The 24790-nt window shown below is 40.6% G+C and overlaps 1 protein-coding gene across 1 annotated transcript in view; it reads right to left on the reverse strand.

Moving 5' to 3' along the window:
• Window positions 1-3677: 3677 nt before the first annotated feature.
• Window positions 3678-24790, reverse strand: part of NPR3 (natriuretic peptide receptor 3) — a 40880-nt gene continuing 19767 nt past the window's right edge. The window contains exons 4-8 of the mRNA XM_059834365.1: window positions 15640-15775; window positions 11689-11783; window positions 8377-8512; window positions 6731-6818; window positions 3678-3789 (exon numbers count right to left, since the gene is read on the reverse strand). Coding sequence (XP_059690348.1) covers window positions 3678-3789; window positions 6731-6818; window positions 8377-8512; window positions 11689-11783; window positions 15640-15775 — 567 coding nt within the window. The remainder of the gene's footprint in view (window positions 3790-6730; window positions 6819-8376; window positions 8513-11688; window positions 11784-15639; window positions 15776-24790) is intronic.

Genomic DNA, 24790 nt, shown 5'->3' on the forward strand with positions numbered 1-24790 from the left:
TGTGCCAAAGTTTGACAAACAAAAAGTATGAAGCCACTAGTTCAATTTCAATTTAACAGGCACAACTGTAAGATTTAGCAATAAACACATGGCATGGCCTATGGGGCCAACCTTTCTCCAATTCAAGCACACGGCAAGATTCCCTTTGGTTCAGCCATGACCAGGATCATACCCTCTGGTCCCAAGTGAGCAAAGCACTTAGAAGCTGAAGTTAAGCATATTTTAAGTGTGTTCTAAAGTGCTGAGCTGAGTCAAGGCCCTCCTTGTGCTGTTCTGTAATACAGACGTATGTTTGTAATACGGGCAATTTGTTGAAGCCAAAAATGTCGGTTTTGAAAACTCTTTTGAGAATCAATTATTATTATTTTGATTACACATTCCCTTACAGAGTCTGAAGCCTAAACATTATGGCATTGAGCTAATGCAGATGAACCAGAAAGGAAAAATGCATTAGCTGGTAAAGAATCTCTCTGTTGAATAATCTAAACTCAAGGCAGTTTTTGATCTATGGTCCACAGAAGACCTGGGAACTATTAGCAAGAGGCCTGTGAAAGGCAGCTAAGAAGAGCAAGTTTATTTATGCTATACAGGAATCTACTTATGTGAAATGTCTTAAAATGATCTCCACACTTCCATGGGAAAAACAGACAGGTAGGTGTGCACCAATTTAGGTGTGCACCAATTTAGAAAGATTAAAGCTCACTCATCTAGAATGTTCTAATGTGCAAGAACGGTTCACCTTTCTTGGGAGGTACTGGGATGTAAAGTTGTGGCTCGGCCTCCATCAGCATCCCACCAACAGATGTTTCATAAAAACACTTCCTGAGGTCATGATTAAAAACCCTACATGAAACTGGGAATCAGAATTATTATGTTTTTAATTAAAAAGTGACCTTTCACTATACTTTTTTTTTTAATATGTTTAGTTATAGTAAGATGATGCAATAAAAAAGCTGTCTTAACAATTTATTGTCCCAGGCAGATCTCCTGGCTCAGATCTTCTGGTCTGACCTGACTGTGCATGGCACAGGAAAAACACAGATCAACACTACTGTCTTCCTCCGTAACTAGTGACTGTTTGAGTACTAGTTCACACTGCAAGGCAAGTCCTAACAAACATCATTCTGAAAAAATTTTGTGCTTCAAATCATACCCTCTTTCCTTTCCTTCCCTGTTTCTGTGGCAAAGTAGTCAAATGGATAAAAGAAAGTAAAAATACTGAAAGGTGTATTTGCAAAACAAGTAGATCAAAACTCCCTTGGAAATTATTTAAAAAATCCCAAACCTTAAGCATGCCCAGGGGCTAGAACTGCTTGAAAAAAAATTCCAAAAACTAATCAGGAAGTCTTTTTTTCTCCCCAGCTCCACAGCATTATGAATGCTGCTCTAGCCTACGTTCTTCTCTGGTGGCCATGAGATAAGAAGGCTACTTCAGAAAACTGTCCATTGACCGCAGTATTGCTTTGGCTAAGACACCTTTGCAGAAGTCATACGGGCCCAGACTGAGAAACGGGATGATGGAAATCCACCATGTGAACAACAGCTGTTACAGTGAGTCCCAAAGACATCAAATCTACCTGGTCTACATCCACCACCTATACCAGAGCTTCTCTGACAGTCAGGCAGCCCTGCCCTCTGGCTGCCTGTGACATTGGACAATACTTCACAAGGGCAGGTGATAAACCCCTGCATATGCTAAGAGATGAGTGAAACATAAGAAAAAAAAAGTCCAAGGAAATACTCGATGGGGTATTTCCCCATCGACAAACAAAAGGCAGCAGAAAGAAGACAGAGCCAGCTTTCACTCTTCATTCACTTCCAGCTACCCAAACTGGTTTCAGTGAATTGGCACTCTGGCTTCTCAGGACCTAGCAGTTTTGTAGACCACAGGCTTCAGTGCCAGTTTTGAGATTAACTTTCAAGTCTGACTATGACAGCTGAGACCGGAAAGTACTGCTTATGAAATCAAAATAGGATAAACCAAAAGATTTCATGCACTAGAACTATAGTCATAGCCGGATTTTCCCACAGATAATATTTTTATGGGTCTTCTTCACCACATTTGTAGTATGTACTGTTCATTTCCATTTGTTGACTAGAAAGCGCAGAGATCTCTTAACTAGTATAAAATAACCTGTCAGTAGCTAGTTCATCACAGATTCAGTTTTGCTCCTGGTAAAGTCAACAGCCAAAGTCCCAGGGATACTGATGGCAGCAGAATTAAAGTGAGCCCTAGAGTAGTGTTTTACCACCCTGATTCCTGAAGATAGTTCCTCGTGTGTTTAACTGTACACACACGAATAGTTAGTCTCAGTGATTAATGTAGGACTATTTAACATGTGAAAAGTTCATTATTTTCAGGATCAGGGCCACCATCACATAGACAATTCAATAACTGCATTTATATTGTTTAAATAACTGTTTAAATGTTGCACATGCCTGGACAAGAAAGTGGTGCAAAAAGTCTGTTACTATCCATAAAGTCACTGTTCCTCCCCTGAATACTGGTTCTAAAATGTATTTACAGCTGTTGGCTTTCCCTGCGTGTTACTCCTATCATAAAAAATATGTCTTCAAAACATCCTCTCCCTTCATTTTTAATCCTACCAAAGCAAAAATAGATACTTTAATAGAAAAATACAAGATTAAAAATATCCTAAAAATAAAATGGTAGCATGGAATGTAATTTTTACACAAAAAAAGATCCCCTTTTGAATTGCCTCAGCTATACAAACACTTTCATATTTACAATTTTGGATGCAGTCCTGTGCTCACTGAAGTTAATGGGATTTCGCCATTGACTTCACTGGGAACAGGAGCAGGCTCTACATGGACTGTATTTGCCTCTCTGAAAAGTCATGGCAGTGGAGAGAAAAGAGCATGATAAAACACATATAAGACTAAGGAATTAGCCAGTCCTCTCCAGGGCCTGATTGTCTTCTCTCTCCCTATTTCATACTAGTGAAACTCCTCATCCTTCACTGGATTTTTTCCTAACTCCCAGCACCTAAGAGGGAGAATCAGTGCTTTTGATTGTGACACTGCACAAACAACGAAAAAATGGTTTGTATGTGTTTCCACCTGCCTGACTTTCTCAGTGGAGTTAATTACACCCCAGTGGAGTTAGTAACACCCAAGTGCCAGTTCACTCCCAGAGCTAAACTCCATATGCCCAGTCTTGTATCCCCTGTAATCAATGGCAATGATTCAGTGATGCAGGATCATACCCCAAATGAATCCCTTTTTTCCTTTTGACAGCAACCAGCACCCATGCCTCTGAAACCATATTTGATACCCCTGGTTGAGATGCAATTAAGGAAGAAGGTGGTAGGAACTGGGGGGAAAAAAAAAAAAGGGAACAGAATGAGGCATTCCCCATCAACTAAACCCATGTCTCCTGCCCTTAGAATATGCCTTAAGAAATACCGTCTTTACATATTAAGTACTTCCTATAACGTCAAACTGCATCATTTTCTTTTTTCATGAGATGAAAGGCCATGTGGCATAATGTGATTAGTAAATCATTCCTGAGCTTCTGAAAGAAATTAAGACAAAATTACTGCTTAAAAGAGTGAGTTCTTCAAGAGCCTCTTCTTTTGACACTGATGTCTTTGGTTGTGTCCTTTTCCTTAATTCTTTTTTTCCCCTAGGAAGAATGGGATTCTTTTTCTTCTTCTTTATGCGGCAGAAAAATGAGATCTAATGGAGTCTTCACGTAACTGCCGATGTTTCCCCATGTTACAGTCCTCCTGTCGAGTTCGTCTCTCAATAGTTATTCTGTATTTCTTTCTGCATGAAAGGAGAGGAACAGAGTGAGAAATCCTTCTCCAGCTATAGGATAACAGGACTTCCCTTATAAAGAATGCCTGTAGGGGACAGCTGGGTGCCAGTTGAAAAATGAAATGTGGCAGAATATGAAACCCTGGTCAAAGATTAAAGTAGTTTGCCTCCAAACATTTCACCCAGGCTCAAGAATGCCTGTTAATTTCTACACGGCAGTCTCAAAGCACCAAGACACAGACGTTTGCTCCTTTGAAAATTTCTGATCTAAGTGATTAGGAAGTTTTTGTGAAGTGTCATGTGAATTGTGTCACATCACTGCTTTATGTTGATCAAAGCCAAATTTCTTTCCAGTATACGGGGTGGGGAAGCACTTTCGGCAGAGTTCAAACAACTGATCTGACTCTTTATTCAGTTGTGTTTCTCACTGAAACTATATATTAACCAACTAATCTTCTCATTTCCCTTTGAGAAAGCTACTATGTTTGTAATGTCAGAGGAGGTAGTATGATGAATTAAGAAGAGGGCTGTAGATCATAGATAAGAAATAAATACAATTGCTCATGCATCAGACACAGCTTTTCCTGTGTGTCTTCCTCTAGGGCCTTTTGAAGAATTCTGTTATGTTACTTTATATGACAAACAAGCCCTCTGACTGCCTTGCAGTTTCCCCTTCAGTACCCAAATCTCCCCCCCAAGATCATAAGAAGATTCACATTTATATTTTATGCATTTATGCTTCTACTCAGTTTCAGGACCAATTTTTCAGAAGGGCATTAGTCCAGTCACATGTGCATACACCACTACTTGTGCAAATGTATGACAAAAAGCTTGTATGCCAAGGAAAGCTCTGCTCCACCTGCATGTGTAGCAGGAGACAGAGCTAGATAGCTAGCAGTGGAACAATGATTTTCAAAACACCAAGGTTTTAATTTGGGTAACATGGCTCAATAGAAAGCAGGAACCTACAAGTTCTGAAAAGATTCCCTAGACATTTGTGTCTGTATCAGTAGGCTCCAAAATAACTTGAAAAACCTACGTTCTTTACTTCATTTAAGTATTTTCAAGTCAGATCCTTCCACAGGTCAGAGCATGCACAGTAGCAGTTCATGCACAAGGACAGGTCCACATTTTAGAAATGTAGCTCTTTAAATCCTTTCAAAGCTGCATATCAGAACTACTACCCAGGTCTTTTAATGCTTTGCATGCACACTCAAAACTGTGTTTGCATGCTCATTTGTACCTGCAGCTTCTATACCTTTCAAACTGTATCTCCAAATGAGATTTAATCAGAAGGTACATATACAGTTTGAAAGGTACAGAAGCTGCAGGTACAAACTACTTTCAGGCACACAATTGCTAGACCTGGATTTTTTGAAAATCTGACCCATCCTGATATGTTATGTTTCATATGTTTATTCTAATAGTGGAATTAGAGGGTTGTCCTATTCCTGCTTTGAGTGAGTGCAATCAGATCTCCAGGGTGAAATTCACCTACGTGTCTTTAGATGTCTCCAACGTGCAGATCCATCTGACAGAGTACCCACGGCTTCCTTCAGCCAAAGGAGAGAAACAGGCATTTCTAAGAGGGATTCTTCTGACCTGGTTTAGGTTTTACAAGAGGATGACATGAACTGCACTGAAAGAAGTGCTCATTTCTCCCCTCTGACCATAAATACAATGACTGGGTGTTGAGCTCAGGTGTGTACATCTACTTTTACAGACACTCACCTTTGCTAACATGGATTCCCAATCCAAATCTTTGTGCCAGATGACTAAGAGTTTAAGTCCTGTTCCTACAATGACACTTTGCATAGTTTTATACCAGCTCAGGACATGTCTTTTGCCTCATTTCTTGTGCTCACATACCCATTCCTTCCCAATATCAGCAATGCCAAAAAACACACCTAAAAATTATCCTCTCAGATTGAGAATGTATAAAAGTTTCAAGAACCTCTGATGACATACAATATAAAGACAGACTTGTATTTTCTTTTTTATTTTAAAGAGAGTCTTTAATCAGTCCCAGCTAACTTATCTCAAACACAAACAATGTATTATATAAGCACCAAACACATGCAAGAATAAAATCACCGTGCAGAATTTCAGTTGTAAGCACATGATGAATAATCCTGGTTCTGGGATCTTTTGAAACCCTGGAAGTGTGCTAGTGAATTGAGGCAGTTTTTGCTTGTTTCATTTTGGTAACATTTTTTTACAAACAGGTATTTTTATTGGATAGAATTATTTGATTCTTATATGCAGAGGTTAATTCTATTCTTCTTTCTGCCTTTTCCATAGTATAAGAGGATAAATTATAGTACATAGAAGACGCTGAACATGTATAACTAATTTATTCTGTCAGTGTAGGATCAACTCTCAAGACTTCAGATTTGCTGACTAGCAGTTTAAGAATTATTTTACTTAAATAGGAATAAAACACTGATCACCCTGCACTGACCTCAGCTTACTAAGTTAAATGCACAGCTTTGAAATCCAAATGCTCTCTTACACCGAAACAGAAACCTCTTTCTAGCTTCCAGTACAATTCCACTCTATACTCAAAAACTAAGCACAGTACCAGGCAGGTGATACAAATCTTTTGCACGACCACAGCCTGCACAATTGTGCTGGCAAGGAGTACCAAACAAAGAAGGCTTTCAGGCCAGGGCACTTTTCTAAAGCAACTGTGAGCGACTGGAACTTGCTGGAATTACTTCCATGAGTAAAGTTACTCAGAGATGTAAGTGGTTATACGATGAGGCCCTGAGTCAATAAAATGATTTGGATATACACAAAAGGACCATCAAAGTGTGTTTGTCTTTGATGGGAATGTTACCACAGATGATTACGGTGCCTCTCTGTCTCCTATGAAGGACGTGCTGCCAGGAGCTGAGAAGTTCGAATGACAAGTAAAGAGTTTACAGAACTTTCAATGAACTGGACTAACCTGAAGAAGTAAAAAGCCATTAGCAATCCTGCTCCAAGCAAGGCGCCCACAACTATTCCTGTAACTGCTGACTCTCCTAGACCACCTGCTTGAAGAGAGGAAAAACAATCAATCAATATTCTTGTATTGAGAACTATTTGCACTGACGTATTGGAAAATACACAAAACTAGGAAATGAATGACCAACACCAGATAATAACTAAAGCCTTTCAGAGCTCAGGACAGCATGGGAACCTCTTCCTCAGTTCCAGTTTCTGTACATTTATTTTTGTCCTTGCCTTCCCTGGGGATAAACAAGCACCCAAGATCAGTGTCAGATGAAGACACAACTCTAGAGATGTGATACACAGGAATGTTGTTAAGAAACTGGTCTGGACAGCTTGGTCTGAATCATAACACAGACTGGGATTACAATGATGTTCGTAATAGGAATCAGCACTGAATATGCCCTGAGCCATTATAACAGAAACAAACTCATTTCACCTAGTTTACCATCATAACCCTCTATCACCCAGGTTTATTAAAATGATTGTATGATTATCCAACAGCTTCTCAAATATTTTTTTTTCTGAACCTATGCTATTCCAAGTTAAACCCATATGAGCTTTGCCTTGCTCCGAATCTCAACAGAGGCAGAACAGGGACACAGTGGCTGAAGGGGAGCCCAAGTAGGGACTGTCACTCTGCAAAGTGAAGAACAGTCGAAGAACAATGGAATTTTCATGTGGGTGCAGCCTGCTACCTTTTCCATGTCTACCTGGGTTTGTAGAAAGGAACAGAGAAATATTAAGGAAATTAAACTGCTCCCTCCTTTTCATTTATCCTTGACCCTTTGAAGGGATTTTGTCTGTATATCAGGATGTGTGGAAGGAAGAAGGTGCATAGCTACACCACGGTGATCATAGAGGTTATGGTCTGGAAACAGTCTCTACAGCATGTGTGTACATACAGGTTTTTCAGGGATTGAATAATTATCAGGCCACAGATACCTTTCCACTGCAGGACTTGTTTCCTGTGAAAAGGTTAAGACCAGCCTTTGCCACTGAGGCAACCATATCTTTCTACCCTTACCTCGTTGCAACATCCTGCTCACTACAACATGGTCTGCAAAGTCAGCACACCGGAAAACGAGGACACCTTCTCTGTGGAGGGTAGTCCCAGCCTTCTGCATTCACAGGTGTTGCCCCATTCAACTGACTTCACCTCTTCTCAGCTTACTGGACCCCTTGCCGTGCCTCCTCATAGCACTGAAAATCATTCTGCACTGGGAGAATACTGCTCCCATCAGCACTGGCCTTCCCAGCTGCTAATTATCAATATGATTATTCTCTGTTTGGGATTTCAGTTATATCCTTCTTTCTGGCTAAAAGAGATTTTACCTTTTAGCCCTTGGAAAGTCCTAAAGCCTCCAGGGCCCTGGGTGCATCATGATTACTGTCATGTTTAAGTTCAGGGAAGTGATTCAGACCACGTACTACCCAGGGCTGCCAGACCTTAACTTCCCAAACAGTCAGCAGAGAGACAGAGTCATGATGTCTCAGTTGGACAACTATGCTAAGCAGTTTAATATGGCCCGTTATATTGCATCACCACATGGATTCCTCTCTCTGACAGCCTGGGCACAAGAATTAAGTCACTAAACTTACATGATTTACACGGTGTATTGTTTGTGTGCTCTGAAACTCGGCTTTCATCTAGTCGCAGCCTGCCATGATTCCAAGGATATTTCACATTTGATCGAATTTCAAAACGCCCCTGCTTTCCGTAGTAGTCCCCAATCACCTATGCAAAAAAAGAAAGGAATGAAAAGATTTTCCTATCAACTTAGGGAAGTAAAACAAACAGGAGAGCGGCATCACTCACTTGGACTCCTGTGGAAGGATGCTGAATCACAGAGAAAAGAGCTGAAGGGGTCTGTGGGAGGTTACGTACTGCATGCCCTGCCCCGGGGCAGGATCAGATGAACAAAAGCATTCCTGACAGATGTTTATCTAACCTGTTCATAAAAGCCTCCAAAGATGGAGACTTGACAATTCCTGCAGGCAATTATTCTGGAACTTAGCTACGGTCTGTCGTTTTCCCTAACACGTAAACCTGTATCTCCCTTGTTGCAATTTTCCATCACTACTTACCCAACTGCCAGTGGATGCAGAGACTCTTCCATTCTGAAACATCCCTTGACATCTTCACAGGCTCTTATCTGGTCTGCCCTCAGGCTTCTCTTCTACATAAACTCAGTTCACACAACTTTTTTTAACCCTCTGAATATTCCTCCGGCTCTCCCTGGGCTTTCTTCAAATGCTCCATAGTGGGTTGAGTGCTCAGAACTGACATCCAGCTAAGTGAAAGTATCATTTCAAGTACCTTGTGTGCTGAGGCTCCCAACTACACACTCCAGGCTGAACTTTTCTATTTTGCAAGGATCTCCATGTACTTGACCATGTTCAGCTAAAATCTTCACATCTTCTGAAGAATGATGACAGTCTCTCATTCTCCACCTTGTATTTCTGCAGTTGTTGGTATTTACACAGAAAGGGCCTTTCACGCTTACTATTCTGGTAGCATGGATTATTATTTCAGACCAATTCATCAAGATACTTTAGAATTTCAGTCCTGTCCTCAACAGTAAATCCATGCTTTATTCAAGATAACATATGTTTGATCTACTGCAAAGTTGCAGGACTAAATTGGGCTAAGAACAGTCAGTCACTCATCTGAAAATAGTTAAAAAAAAAAAGAATCTATGTACAGTAATAAAGGCCAAATATCATGACACTGAAGTAGTCAGAAGTGATGGCAGAAGCATATCAAAAGACGTATTTGTCCTACCACGGATAAGAAACATCTATTAATACATTGGGTTTAGAATTCAAGGCATTTGTAGCCGGTTCAAATCTTTCACCTAAACTTCATTTTGAAGGGAAAGAGTTAAAAGACAGATAACAGTTGCCCAGGTTAGATACACCAAGACAGATTTCACACTAAATAAAGGAGCTAATTTCTCTCCCAGTTTTGCAACTGGGAGATAAATCCTTAGAAGAAATACTTTTTTTAACATTTGTTCAAAAATAAAGGCAAATTCAGTAAACTGGAAAAAGTAGAGGGTAAAAAGCCTCAGAGACCATTTGCAGGCAGCAGACTATTCATTAAGAGATTGTTTAATTTATCAAACAGGAGTGGGAGAGTCCTCTACCAGCAGGGCTTACTAAACATAAAAGCATGCAGAAAGGCTTATAACGAACAAACAGCTACGAGCAGTGACCAAATGGATTCAGATCAGAAGTAGGACATAGATTTTTAAAGAGCAAGAGTCGTTAAAGAGTGGAACAAACATCGAGGGAGCAAGCGAGGCAGTCCCTGTTCTTCAGTGTCTCCAAGTGGAAAACAAACACCTGTTACTGTGTGAGCTGTAGTCACCTGCAAGGGTAAGAAACCTGCCTGCCTGTAATACAGCAGAGGTCAGACTAGGTAATCTGATGTTTTATTCTAGCTTTAAACTCTGTGAATGGGCCTGGGAAGACAGCTCTGCCCAAACACCCATTCATTTGGCTCAGTTCAGCTGAGAAACATTCTCATAAGGACATAGAAGAAAGAAATCAGCAAAGTGAATAAAACAAGGCATCAAAAAACCTGTGTTTTTACAGTGAGGTGTGAGGGTAGAAATGAATGTAGCAGACACAAATAATAAGTAAACCCATGTAAAATATGTTAATAGCATGTATATTTGTATGTATCATAAACAAAGAAGAGGGAAATTAAAATGAGCAACATGATAAAAGGAGAAATTAACATAAAAAAAAGATAGTTTAAATTGCAAGTGAATGAGCAATGGAAGGAAGGCTAGGAGAGGGAGACTGAATTGATAAATGAGATAAAAAGCTAATGGACTGAACAAACAGAAGAGATACAAGTTGTTCAAACCAAAGTTATCCAAACCAATTCATACTCCTAGCTTCAATTAATGATGATTACTCCTAACCATGGGAGTGTCTGCAGTTTACTGCTGGAGTTTTTCAGTCACTTTTGCACACCAAAACACACTAGACACCCTTATTCATTTAAAAAGGCTTCCTGAGTCTGTCTCTGCCTCACCACTGACAAGAACAGTAACATCACCAGATTCAAATCCACATGTAGAAATGTCCAGTTCAGATTACTGCTGCTTTACGTTTGAGCTTGATGAAATAGCGGAGACCAGCAAAACTTAGGTTGATGCTGACTTTGCAACTAACAGATGATGCTGCAGCTGAGTTTGGGCAATGTATGTATTAATAAACTCAACCCAGTCACGCTATTTATTCACTACGGGCACCTGGTGCTATTTCTCATAAACTGTTTTTCACAGCCTGACTGCTTCCACTCCTGCTGTGTCCAATGGAATAACCCACGTGGTGTATATGGAGCCCCCTGATTAAAACATGTCTTAATCATTGAAAACAAGGTGCTCAGGTCTTACTGCCTGATAAACAAGGTGAGGCAAGGTCTACACTCCTGCCTGTGTCTGACCATGGCGTAAGATTAAAATACGTGTACTCACTGTGTTTATACATCAGGGTAACTCATGCATCCTTGTTACTATAAGATTAATCTTTCTTCTTACCAGTCAATAAAAGGCCTTACTCATTGTAAACAATAATTCCTCATATTCAAAATTTATCAATGCTTAGCTAGCCTGTGAGATTTCATCCTTTAGATTTTAAAGACTCCAGCAGCATATGAAGAAAGACATGTACTGTTACAGAAAAGAAGTTAAGAAAGTTAAAAAAGTTTTTAGAATAACTACTTCAAGATAATTTTTTTACAGAAAGGATTTGGGCCCCAGATTGACAGGATTAAGCAATAACCTTTTAATGTGTGTATTAAATAAACAGGTGCCCACCAAGTAAACAGATGATATGATGTTACATTACACTGGCTAACTAATCAGTGGCCAACTGCAATGGTGTTTGTTTCCTTACCTCCTGTGTGCCTGCCTCTGGATCCGTCATTCCAATCACAGAGAAATCGCCGTATCTGTCTCCATTGGCATCAATGGACACCTGCCCTGCAATGCCTAAAGAATGGCATGCAAGGAATTAGAAAATTAATTAGTTGAAATACTGAGCCTTTCCAAGGAAAACAAGAAAACAGTGAACAGTTTTTTGCAGACCGATATGACAGGAAATCTCATCAGTCTCCCAGCATTTTTGTTGGCATTCCAAAAGAAATTGTAATTTCATCTCGGTGTCTGCATTCCTGAATTCTTAACATTTCTCCTTTTTAAATATCAAATGTGTGAGACTGTTTGGGGAATATGTGAGAAAAATCTAATCCAGAAAGCCAGCACGCAAGAATAAAACACAAATACATTTAATGTGAATTATTTACAGAGACCCTAACCCTAAAATATCTAATGATGCCTCAATAAAGACAGTCCAGCCCACGTGTTGCAGAGGATGCAGGGGCACAGCCCTATGCCCTGCAGACTAATGGGGTTGGTATACCCATACAGCAAGTCCAGTGTTGTTTCCATCTCATGGGATACTGGAAGGGATGTGGACAAGAGGCGCCATGTGCATTACATATGCATTAAGTCCTGTAAATGTACATGATTAACTGCATAATACGGTGCAGTTTGTTTTATATTTTTAGACCCCCAGTTCACTTCCTTCCTTTACAAGTTCTAGTAAACTTTACGGCAACTGGGAATCATAGACTCATAGGGTAACTCAAATTTGAAAGGACTTCAGGAAGTCTCTAGTACAACCACACGCTCAGAGCAGGGTCAGCCAGGAGGCCAGAACAGGAGGATGCTCAGGGCTTTATCTGGTTTTGAAAACCTCCAAGGATGGAAACTGCACAACCTCTCTGGGGCAGCTTGTTCCAACTGGCATGGTGAAAAAACACTTCCTTGTATTCAGTCTGAACCTCTTCTTTCAATGTATGCCCTTGTCTACAAAGAGCATGGCTCCAACTTCTAGTGGCGTAAGTCAAACAGGTTCTTGAAATCAATACAATATCAATTTACTCTGATGAAGCTACATCCTAACTATGACGAAGACATTGCAAAACTTTGCTGATATGCTTTATAACCTCAGATATTCTCAAATGTGACCCCCCACTGCCTGACACCAAACGTAGCCATTTACATCAGTGCAAGTCAAACAGGCATCATTTTACACCCATGTTACACAAACTACATGAGTAAACCAGGCACAAAGCAGTAGAGAATCAGGTTCTCAGTGACTGTAAATCAGAAGAGAGAGGTCAGATATTCAGCCAGAGTATAAATTTCCCTCAACTTCCCTAATGATAGTAAACATGTAACAGATTAACGAACCTACATTTATCTTGTCTCTGTTCCTGCTTACTGATGTCAGGAATGTTTAAACCTACTGTGATTTTCAAAATGTAGTGGTCATCAAAAGATTCACTGTCAAGCATCTATGTTTTGGTATAACAATACAGTAATCAAAAAATGGCAAATTTGATTACTACAGGAAAATAGAACAGGTACAACCAATTGGCTGTGAAACTACTGGAAGAGGCCACTACGAAGAGCTGCAACATCCTTGCCTACATGACAATTTGGATTCTGGATCTGACAGGAGGTGTTAATTGGAACAGACACCTTCCTGGCCAAAGAAAGCCAAAACTCAATTTTTAGAAGTAGGTATTAAAATTTGCTGAAACTCAGAATTCCTATGGGATTTTTCTTTAATGGGAAAGACTAATTTTTAACTTTTCCATGTGAATCAAAACAAAGAGTTTGAAATGTCAACGCTTCCTGCAATGTTCTTCCTTAAGAAACATATTTAGGAAATTTTGAAACAACCTTAACGAAGAATTGTGTTTGGATGAGGGTGGAAGGATTTTATCCAGACTCTCTTCTTGTTATATTAAGTTAGATACTTACATACAGAAAATTTTGCTACTTTTACAGAGGAAATGCCAATGAATAGAAAATATTCTCCACAAAATATTCCCTGCAGTCGTATCAGAGTGTCTCTAACAACCCAAGCAATAAGAAATCCTTTGATCACCTCAGCCTTATGCTTTCCTAAGTACATGATGTTGGATGTGCAGTTGTGGCTGGCAGACTGTGAACACTGCAGAAAACAGCATCCACATCCCACTGGAGTTCTGATGGGTCACCTATTCAGAGCAGGCTGTAAAATGAGGCACCCAGGAAATTAGATATCTAGATGTCAGCAGATGATGTCATTAATGAAATCGGAGTTCTCATCATCGAGGCCTGCAAAAGTTTAAGTAAATTATAAAGCTTCAGTCCTGCAGTAGAGCCTGGTGTGTGTATGCGTGGACTGTGATCTGCGATGCTACAACCACTTCAGAGAGGGTCTTATAGGCAGAACAAAGGGGCGTGATTTTCCTAAAAGAACTGGCTTGCAAGATGTCAAGTTAAATGCCTCTTTCCTTGTAAATTATGTCCAGCAAAGTACCGCCACAGGGAAGAGATGGCATATGACTTACGTGGCATTTTGACCTTTTCAGCTGCACCGTTACAGCTCAGCTTGACAGCTACATTTTCACAATAACTGTGACAGGTCAGCCAGTGACAACAAACAGGTTTTCACAAGTGGAGAGAGAGAACATTTTTTCCTCTTGGCTGGTTTTACAAGAAAGGTGTGAGAATCAACCATGTAACCTGCATGAAGCACATGGTACTATAAAAGACTTGCATGGCCACACCAGCTGGTGGCTTCCTGGAGCAGAGAAGTAGTAGAGAAAACACAGACACGCTGTGCTGGGACATCTGTTCATGGACAAGATAACCAAACAGTGAGGCAAATCCTTAGACACCGGATTCCCTCTGTTAAAACAGTGCGTTTTGGGAAGCCATGGATGTGAAGGGAGGTAGTGGGACATCAAGCACGATCTCCAGCTGCTGCAGGGCTCCTCGTAGGACGACTGCAACCAGCGTAATTTAAAGCAATCCCTGTGTTGCTCTAAGCTGCCCTGGGCACCCTTTTGTCTTGTGTTCAGGCCACAATTTGAGAACAGAAAAGAGGTTTGGAGCTGCTGTCCTTCTTGCCTTCCTCCGTTATGTCCAGTGTGTTCTTACAGCAGAGAACCTGGCCACTGAGTTTTTTCTTACACATTCAAATTAATCATTTGCTTCTTATCTAGGGGAAGTGTTTCCTTCTCTTAGGCATTTCCATAGGAAATTTTGCCAATCCTACACCAAAAGATTGGAGTATTATAAGAGATGGATGGGAATATTAAAAAGAGATGGGTGGGAATATTCTAAGAGATGACAGATGAATCCAGTAATCCTCGGTTTCTTTATTACGATCCCTACCTGGCAAAAGCACTACGTATCGCTTTGCATCAGCAGGGTGACATGCAAGTGCCAGTTGCACTGTGGAATTGCAACCTGCAGGGTTAGGCACAGAAAGGCACAGTGCTGTTCAGCTGCTGCCTCTGAGATAACACGTACTGCTCCTGAGGCAGGGGGGGAAATCCTTCCAGGGCCCAAAGGAGCCCTGTCAAGAAACAAAAAAAACCCTGGCACCTGCTTGCGTCTATCCATTCCCAGGCTTTTAAGATAAAAAAGTCAAATGGAAAAAATGAGGCAATGTCACAGCTAATAGATGCACATGAGTAAAATGAGCAGCTGTAATCTTCTCAAAAACAAAGAAGGAGCTTGAGAAAAATATTGGTATTTCTTTACAACATCAATGAGAGTCATTAAATTGCTAGGAGTTTTTTGAGCTGAGTAAGACCTCAAGGGTCGGTGCAAAAAAAGTCAGACTGGTGAGGTATATGAGCCAGCCTTAAATATGTATATGGTTTCATATGGCTATTTTCCTCTCATTTAAGAGTGGAACAGGCACGGGTCCTTGCTCTGCACACAACAAAGACCTGTATTATTTTGACTCTGAAAGCTGGAATTCCATATGAACTCTCACCTTCGTATGTTCTGTTCCGTGTTTGCTGCACAATTTTTTCCCCATCTTTCTTACTGAATCCAAACTTCAGGACTTCCTGTAAAGCTAGAGCATAAAGAAGAATAGCATCATGGAATCCTTCCACAAACATGTTCACCTAAAAAAAAAAAAGAAAAAAAAAGCAATGGCAATTGACACATGAAAAACTTTTCATCCCTATGGAATTGATTAACTAGAGGGGATCTCCAAATTAACCAAAATGACTAATTTGGGGGCTTATTTTCTCAACTGCTGAAACACAAAGGAATATGTTTCAAGAAAAAAACAGGGGAAAAAGGCAACTTTTGACCCGTTTTTAAAAACAGTTAACCACTATCCGCTATTCTGAAAATTCAAATCACACTGTAATGTTGTGTCTGAATAGCTCTGCAGATAGGGGAGAAATTTGCAGATCACAGTTCCCATGCCCAGACGCAGATATTCTACAGCTGACCACGTGAGATTCTGCAAGACGCTGAGCACCCTCATCCCACAGCACGGAGTATGTCATCCTCCCCCTGCACAGAGGACTCAGCACCTCTCAGGATTGGGAAGTATGTTGTGCCATGATTTTTTTTGGAGAGCACAACTGGTGGATTTGCTTGTTTAATGATTACCGCTTCCATTTCTGGCCCTTTTTCAGCTGAGCATCTCTCCACTAGCAAATGAGCAACAGAGGAAACTACTTAGCCTATACAGTAAGGCATTCTCTGGAACTGCCAGGAGAACAGTTTCCTGTCCTTTTGCAGTTTTTTTCAGTAAGTGACATGAAATGAATGAAATGTTGCTTTTTAATCCTAATATAAAAGAAGTCTTCTGCCAACCAGCTCTGCCTCCAACAAGCCTACATAGGCAACCTACAGCTTCTGGGCTACACCACTGTGAGTAACAACAGTTAAAAACAGAGTGCTGCAGAAATATTACAGGTTTGTTCACAGGAGCCTGGTGTGCTTCAGTGATGAAGCAGTAACTATTTTAGGAGCTGAATTCAGATGGAGACGCAGCAGCAGAAAGCAGACACACATGGCTTGAGCAGCTCAGGTATTCCTCTTCTGTAAGCAGCAACTCACATCTTAGTAGTGCAATGCACCCTGGCTTGATGCACAGTAATTCAGAATGAATTATTTTTTCAGCTGCAAGAAAGATGTTCCCATTCACTTACAATTTCATTAAGCAAAGGCGTAATCAATGATTATACCACATTATGGGGTCTCTTATTGCCATTTCCAGTGAAAAACCCACCTCTACAAATATTCTCCTGGATAGAAACGACGTTTAGCTTATCTTCTACTTCAGTGTATCTAAACAATTGAAAATGTTGGTAAATAAAGTGCTACTCCAACTCTCATAGTTTTAGCTGGATATTAAAAATGTTGAAAGATAAAAACATGTAGCCAGTTAAGTAAATAACTGCCCCATAGATAAAAAAGTATTACATAGTCGATTGGCTAAGCTGAACTAACCAAGCCCTTGGTAATGTAATTACATGCAAGACATTCCTTCACTCTTAAACCAGTTGCCAACAGTAAGGAGAATTTTGGAATTATTTACTGATAATACAAAAGTTTACATTGCTCTGACATTTAAAATTGGACTTTCAGATAACTCCAACCTTTGTTTCATTAAGAAAATGCACCACCAATTTAGGGGAAGAGCCCACAGTGCTACAGAAGGTGCAGAACAGCTCAACTCAGTCTGACAGCCAAAGACTAAAAGGCAGCTGCAGTTAGCTTGACCTAAGCAGAAAGCATGAAAGAAGAGGTGAAAGTCAGGCTTTTGGTAGAATAACAACAGCTGATGGACAGAGTGCACACTAGGACAGGCTTTGCCAGCAGGGGGTTTAATTTTTCAGAATTGAAAAAAAACCCAAACCAAGAAACCACAAAGCTCAACAACTGCTTTATGTGCCAGTGTTAGAGTCCAAGTGGCCTGTGGATGATCAAAAATGGGTTTTCTCGATATGACACTCATTCTCTCAGGAGAGAAATGAGTCTCTCTAGTTGCTTTACCTCCCTGCTGGCTGATTTACAGCTTGTGGCTGGCATTCGTATCCAGGAAAGCTACTTGTCACTTCCTTTGTCCATGGCAAAGATCTCTCAGTGTAACACAGCAACCTTTTGTCAGCTAATTTGCTCAGTCTGAAATCCATCCATGCCACCAGCCTGAAAATCCTCCTGAAGGCACTGCAGATTGGCCAGATAAAACCCATCAAAACTCACTTGGCAGTTTGGGAGGTTATTGCCGCAGCCCCCTGCCTTGCCTCCTGGCCAAAAGCCCTGACATTACCTAAGAAAAATCACATTAGAAAATCATCAGAAGATCATCTGTGCCACCTCTCAGTTCCTCATGCACCAACCCTGGCATTTTGTCTTAAATCGTCAAGGAAGGTGAAACTGCTGGTAATTGATGCCATTTGAAATCTTCTTCTAAAAGAGTAATATTTACTGTTTGCAACTGAGACCTCACCTACACTCCCCAGCCAAACCATAGGTTGGGCACACTGGCTACTTTTCACATTATTCCCAGAACATGTTCAAGCACCAGTTCTTGAAAAGGCATACAGGATGCCATGAAGGGCATGAAGATTTCCTGTGTATCATCTTGCTCAATCATTTAGAAGTTGCCATGATCCTACACAGAGAATAGGTTACATGATGTGTAGGACTGCTCTAACTTAGAAAGGAGAAAACAGCAGAGATGGGAGGAATATGACAATGCAAAGTAATGGCTGCAGATAATTTTGAAGGGATCGCTCTTTCTTTGTTCCATTTTCCACCTCTCCAGAGCTCACTCAGGTCCATTTTGCAGTCCTGTTGCCTATGACTGTCTAAAACAGATCCTCTGAGTAAAAAAAACGCAAAATTTGTTCCATCTGATACCACTCCTGACTTATTAGAACAGTGTACTACTATAAGCCATACAGCCCCAGGACTTCCTTTCTGGACAACATTAACTCTGTTAAATGATACCTCCTGTACCTTATGGGTATGAAGGATTTTCTTTCCTCATCTTTTTTTTATTATTTTAACATAGCTTCTGTTCTACATTCAGTCCTATCAGAAATGATGAAACAGACTGACACCAAATTTTCCTCAACAATTTTTACACTATTTGGCCTGTGTTTATTTGAATTTTAGAATACCTGACAGTAAGAATAAAAAAAAACCCCATCCTTACTTTGCTGCAGGAAAAGGGTTAAAAAGGGCTAGAAGAAGTGTATGTTCCATGAATGTGTCAAATAGGGACCAGAGTAAATATGAAGATGTCTTCACAGGTTGCTTAAAGGTCTCCATGGTAATTAATAATGTGTGGTTCAACATTACACAGCCCTCAGGACAAAACTAAACAGATTATAAAAGCTATTAAAGATCCACTAATCTTGTAGGTAATTAACCGTTCTTTTAGTTGAGCTCTAAATAAAAAGCAGAAATTTTTGATTACAGTATTTTCCATTTTGATTTATGCTTTTTTTTTAATTACAGGTGCGAGCTGAGCTCCAAATGCTGTGATCATAATTTGCACACCAGGTCTACTAAAACGTTGCTGTCCCTGACCCGTACTGCACAGCAGCAACACCCTTCAACATGTGTCATCAGCAATGTAAGCGGCAGCACAGAAGGTGCCAGGTTTGCTGAACATCTTTGGAGGCTGCAGTACAAGTATGTGGAAACCCCCCTGCTGAGATATCTTCTGTATTACTTTCACATCCCAATTAAGGTACCATATAACTAAAAAGCTAACTGCATAACTGGATGAGATAAACATACATTTGCACTGTTTATTTTCCTACCTTTCTACTCTAATTAACCATCTCCCATCAGAAAAAAAAACCCTCCATGGAAATTACATGAATAAATTTTACACAGTTCAAAGTTATAGTTCCCCAAGCAGCTATAGTATGACCACACTATTCATATATACCAAGGTGTTAACAGCATACACAGCAATGCAAAATACTACCGACGTGGAAGACAGCCAAGCTACAGCTATGCAGGACCCATAATTTTCCATATCCTGCCCACTGACTATTAAGTAAGCTTATTCTCTTCCATCTGGAACTGCCCAGCTCTGAATCACAGCAGTTACAGCAATTCACACCACTTTAGTGCTAGGTGGGGAGGATCATCGTTACTTTTTCTCTACTGCAAAAGCAAACAGCTAACATTCCCCAAACGGGGTGTCTGCATCTACTTCCCAGTATATCCGCAATGACTTTAAAGTCGTCAAACTATAGTCCCAGCCAAAATCAGTGAGGACCCTGGGGGACTGCATAGGGCATACTCTGACTTTTTGCAAAACTCTTACCAATTTACATACTTGACATGCTACTCAGGTGAGCTAACACCCACTGAAAATCCACTGATATTTCACCCTCTTTTGGATTAGTCCACAATTAACAATTAGTTAAGCAAACAAGTATAGAAGTTTAACGCTACAATCACATGAAGCTCATCTAACCTCAGGATTATGAATACTGTAAATGAATCCTCATGAATTTTAGCAATGCTGTGTAATACTATAAAATTATAGCATGACACAGTAAAAACATGGCAACAAAGTTCAAATACAGCAACTACATTTCAAGTATGTATATGCTATGATGTACTTCAAGCCAATCGCATGCCAAATTGATTCATCTCCTTCATGACTATGGACTTCTGTGGCATGGCAACATATCTTACAGTTTAGGTAGATGTTTTCCTACTATCGCATTCTGTTTCAATGTATCTCAATAAAACAGCGTTTTTCTAAGCAGTTGCAATTTAATTCTCAGTTCTCTGTTTTCACTCCTTCTTCACCAAGCCTGTTATAATTATAGTCCTTCCTTTATGAGCTTTTCCAAGAAACCCTGATGTAGTTAACTTTTTTACATGCATATCTGGACATGTATCCTTGGTTATGTTCTGTCGATTGACTCACTAACCAGCAATGTACTCTTCACTTAATTTTGGAGCAAGGACTTTTCTCTTTTATACCATTTGCTAATGTCACAGGCTCCCATTCAAGACATCACCACTGCTGTTGCAGTTGTTACAAGTACTCCTTTATGTTCCTGGGATGCCCAGGGAGCCTCAGCGGTTCCTTGATGACTTGCTACGTTCTTGGTCTGAGTTGCACAAACCCAGAATAAGGTGCTCATGATCCCCTTACGGTAGACAGTAAGCAAATAGAGATGATTCAGTTTTAAGAATTTTCTTTTTTTTAAAGATAAACTATGATTGTTACAAACGGATTTTCTGTTAAATTTTCAGTTTGCATAAACTCAATGAGTTGATGGAAGCGAGATGCAGGTTGAGAACCACTGGAATAATTTCCATTATCTCTGGATGAGAGTGAGATGTGGATTGAGAATTTAAAGCAGAGGGAAGAATATCCTTACATCTGAGCATTACCCACAAATACACAAAGTGCATTTCAAACCAGTAATCCAGTTTCAGCTTTGCAGTAACTTCTTAGTCCTACTGCTGCTAACACTACCCCACATCATCCTGAGTGTTACCATCATAACATGATTGCACAGCTCTCATTAACTCACCGTCCAGCTCCTCAGATCCTCATCTGACTTCTTAATGCCACTCTGCAACAGAAACTCACAGAGGTCCTAAATTCCATCTATGGATAACAGCCACTCCCATGCATTTGGACTGGGATTTCAAGGACTCCAAAGTATAACAGAGGCAAAGCCACAGGATTTGCCCATAGCCAGCTGTCATAAACAGCATGTCTTGGGGTGCCTACAGACACGGGTACATGACCCAACCTGTTCCCACAGAGATCACATCACTGTGAAACCAGCCCAGCAACTGGAAAGGAGGATAAAGCTGTAAAACAGTTAATCAAGGCTGCATGTTTAGATGCCTAATACTAAAAATACTGCCTGTTCGCCTGGGCAACCAACCACTTCCCTAACGGAGTTGGACCTTACTGGTTCAAAGAAACAGGAAGGGAAAGAGAAGAATAATAGAACCACATGCCTTCTCCAGAGAAGGCCATTTCCTCAATATTTTATTCACAACTAAGAAAGAACATACGCTGTTACGCCAAATTCTGGGCAATGCAGCCGTAGCCAAGGACAGTATCTCACTGTATTCACTGATATCAACTCTCTATAAATACATAAATACGTGAGCTGGCACCTGCTCAAGAACATATGAGGCCAGAGCTCAGGACTTGGTTTTCTAAATGACAGATAACTGTCCCAATTCTCATTTGTTATTTGGGGCTGGAACACACACCTCTCCTTAGAAAAAGAGGATGAGCATTCCCCAGTGTAAGAGGATATCTATATAACAATAAACCCTTGTGCATATTTAAGAGAGATTTATTCAAGTACTGTTGCATCAATTTAATCTTTCACAGGGAGACAGTGTGTACGTGGAAACCCAGACAAGACTTTTCTCATAGGGGAGCATGTGACTTCATTATGTGAATTCTGCAAACTGAGGCTTATACACTGCTTCGAAATTATAGCTTAAAAATTCAGTGCTGTAGTCAAACCAGACACCACTTCCCTTTAACTTTAAGGAGGCTTTTTCCAACAAGGCTGCCTGCTTGTCTCCATCTCCTCACTGGTATTTATTGGTACAGCAGTAATGCTGAGCGCAGAGGAGATAGAGACGTGTGCCTCCCACTAAGCACTCCGCACACCAGGCAATGTGGCCCCAGCATGAGGACTTTGCAACTGAAGTGCAAGTTGAGAGAGAAGACGTAGGTAGAAAAAGCAGGGAAATGATTACGTCTGGTGAGCAAGCAGCGGTCACAGCCCATCAGCTGCCCACCTCCATCACGGAAGAGCCTGCAAGTGCCATTTGAGAGATGAGATGTACAGAAAGATCCCTGCTTTTACTGCACTTTGTTTGATTTGGACACAAAGACCCTCCGCTGCAGCTAAGCCCTTTTCCTTCAGGGTGAGACTGTGCCTTTGCCTGCCTGCACTGTTCAGCCGTACATCTGACCAGCTGGTACACAAGCTGATGTACACCCCAGGCATGCCAAACCATTGCTACCCTTGCTCCACTTAGACAAGAGGATGCTTACTCCAACAGGACTGAAATACCACCAGTGACAATTCCCATCCACTTTAAAGCCAGATGTGGACCAGAAACAAACCCTTTGTTCCACATAAAGGTCTGCTGAAATAAAATAAATTAACAGAAAGAAAATAAAAAGAAATTAACAACTAATGTCTGGGATTTACTTAAAAAAAGCTGCCAATTTCAGGGAGTTAAGGGATTTTGTCAGTAAAGACTATTTTCTCACTAGGGAAAGACAACTAACCACAAAGCCAGCTCCTTTGCTCCTGTATCTCCTCATTCTTCTCTTTCTTGTTTTTCTTAATCCCCCATTCTTGAAAAACTGGTAGATTTACTCACTGTCATCCAGCTGGGGCAGCCACAAGTTGCTCTTTTGTCTCAACAGTGAATTGAAGCAGAAACCTACTCAGTCCCAGCCTGCAGGAGAGCTGCACTGCAAAACGCCAGCTAAAACGCAACAGGGCACAGCCACAAACAAGATGCAAGGGCACAGAGGAGCCCTTCCACCTGCTGCCTGCGAAAGCTGCTCATTTTTTGTTTGTTTATTGCTTGCAATCCTCTCCTATGATCATCTAGAAAACAGCTTTAAACCCCTAGTGCCTGCTGCCAACAGGCCAGGCAGAAAACTTTCAAGATACAGCCAAAACCTGCTCCTTCCATTAAACACAGCCACGGAAGTCGCCACCTCAGCAGATTTAGAGCCTTACCCACAGTCAGCTCACATCAAGGGGCTCTTACTATTGCTGATTTGCATGAACTTTGGACCAAACCCGTGGCCTGACATCACCCAGTCTCAGACCCCCCCCAGACCTCCAACTGTACGGCCAAAGCAGGAGAGGGATGAGCTGAAAACTGCCCTGCACCAAGAACAGGGAGCACCTCTGGGACCAGATTTTCCGCCTGCAAACCTTTGTGGGATTTATTCCTGGCTCTATCCAATGCATTCACTGATTCTTTCTGCAGGTTGATACCAGCCATTTTACCCCTCTATGGTTTTGGTTCCTGTATTACCTTTTAATATTGGTCTCAAAGGAGTGCAATCGATGTAGCTAAGGAGCAGCACGGTTTAGTACCAGAAGGGAACTACCTACAGAATAATCATTTAGGGGAATTTTTCCTTTATGTAGCCTTTAGACACACACTATTCACCTATGTAATTTAGGTCTAAAGCGCTCCAGGCCACCTATCAAGAAAAATGACAGAGAATGCAGTAATGCGCTCCTGCGGTTAAGGTGAAATCCACCTCGCCATGTTCATAATACATACCTAACTCCAGATAAACGACCAATGCAAAGGATCTCTAGTACACAGCACTGTATGATCATTGCTTGAACACTGAAGGGATCTTAACTGTAAAAGGTATAGCTGTCATTTAAAAATTAACCATTCTACTTTTTTAGGATCTCCTGCCTTCTAACAAACTACGTGGTCATTCATGTGGTGAGTTACAAAACTATGTTCAGAAATCATACTTCTAGTCACAGTGGTGAAATATGAGAGATATTAAAGAAGTTACTCTTTTCAGCTGAACACACACAGAAATGTAAACAGGCCTGTTTTAAATAGATTTTTTCTAAGGACCCCATTGGTAATCTGATGATAACCTGTTACACACTTGTAATGAATGCTTATATTTTAAGTCAGCATTATGCAACCGTTGGGACATTTTAATTGCAGATAAACACCTAGTAACCAAAAAAACACCCCAGTCCTTTCATTAGATAGTGAGTTTTAAATGTCAGCGAGTAAGTTTGTTTTTCAAGCAGGAACATATTTCAGTTTTCAGGATGACAGAGTCACTCATCTGAAAAAATCAGTTCCACTTCCTAAAATAAGCTAACTGGTTTAAATAAATGCAGAGCTAGGACAAACAGGAAGGACATTTTTTTGTTAAATGTTTATCCTTGTACAATGTGCAATTGTTTTGGGTTCTGGATTTCTAACATTATCACCGAACCACAGAAATAATGGAAATATTTTATTTTCTATACTAAAACCTCTCAAGATCACATCCGTTTTCATGCAAAATTCAGAGACAAATCACTGAATCACTGTTGTGGAAACTCAGACGTTGAAACTGAATTTACCTTTCTTATGCT

This window comes from Gavia stellata, chromosome Z, assembly GCF_030936135.1.
Source record: "Gavia stellata isolate bGavSte3 chromosome Z, bGavSte3.hap2, whole genome shotgun sequence".
In the NCBI taxonomy this organism is placed as follows: domain Eukaryota; kingdom Metazoa; phylum Chordata; class Aves; order Gaviiformes; family Gaviidae; genus Gavia; species Gavia stellata.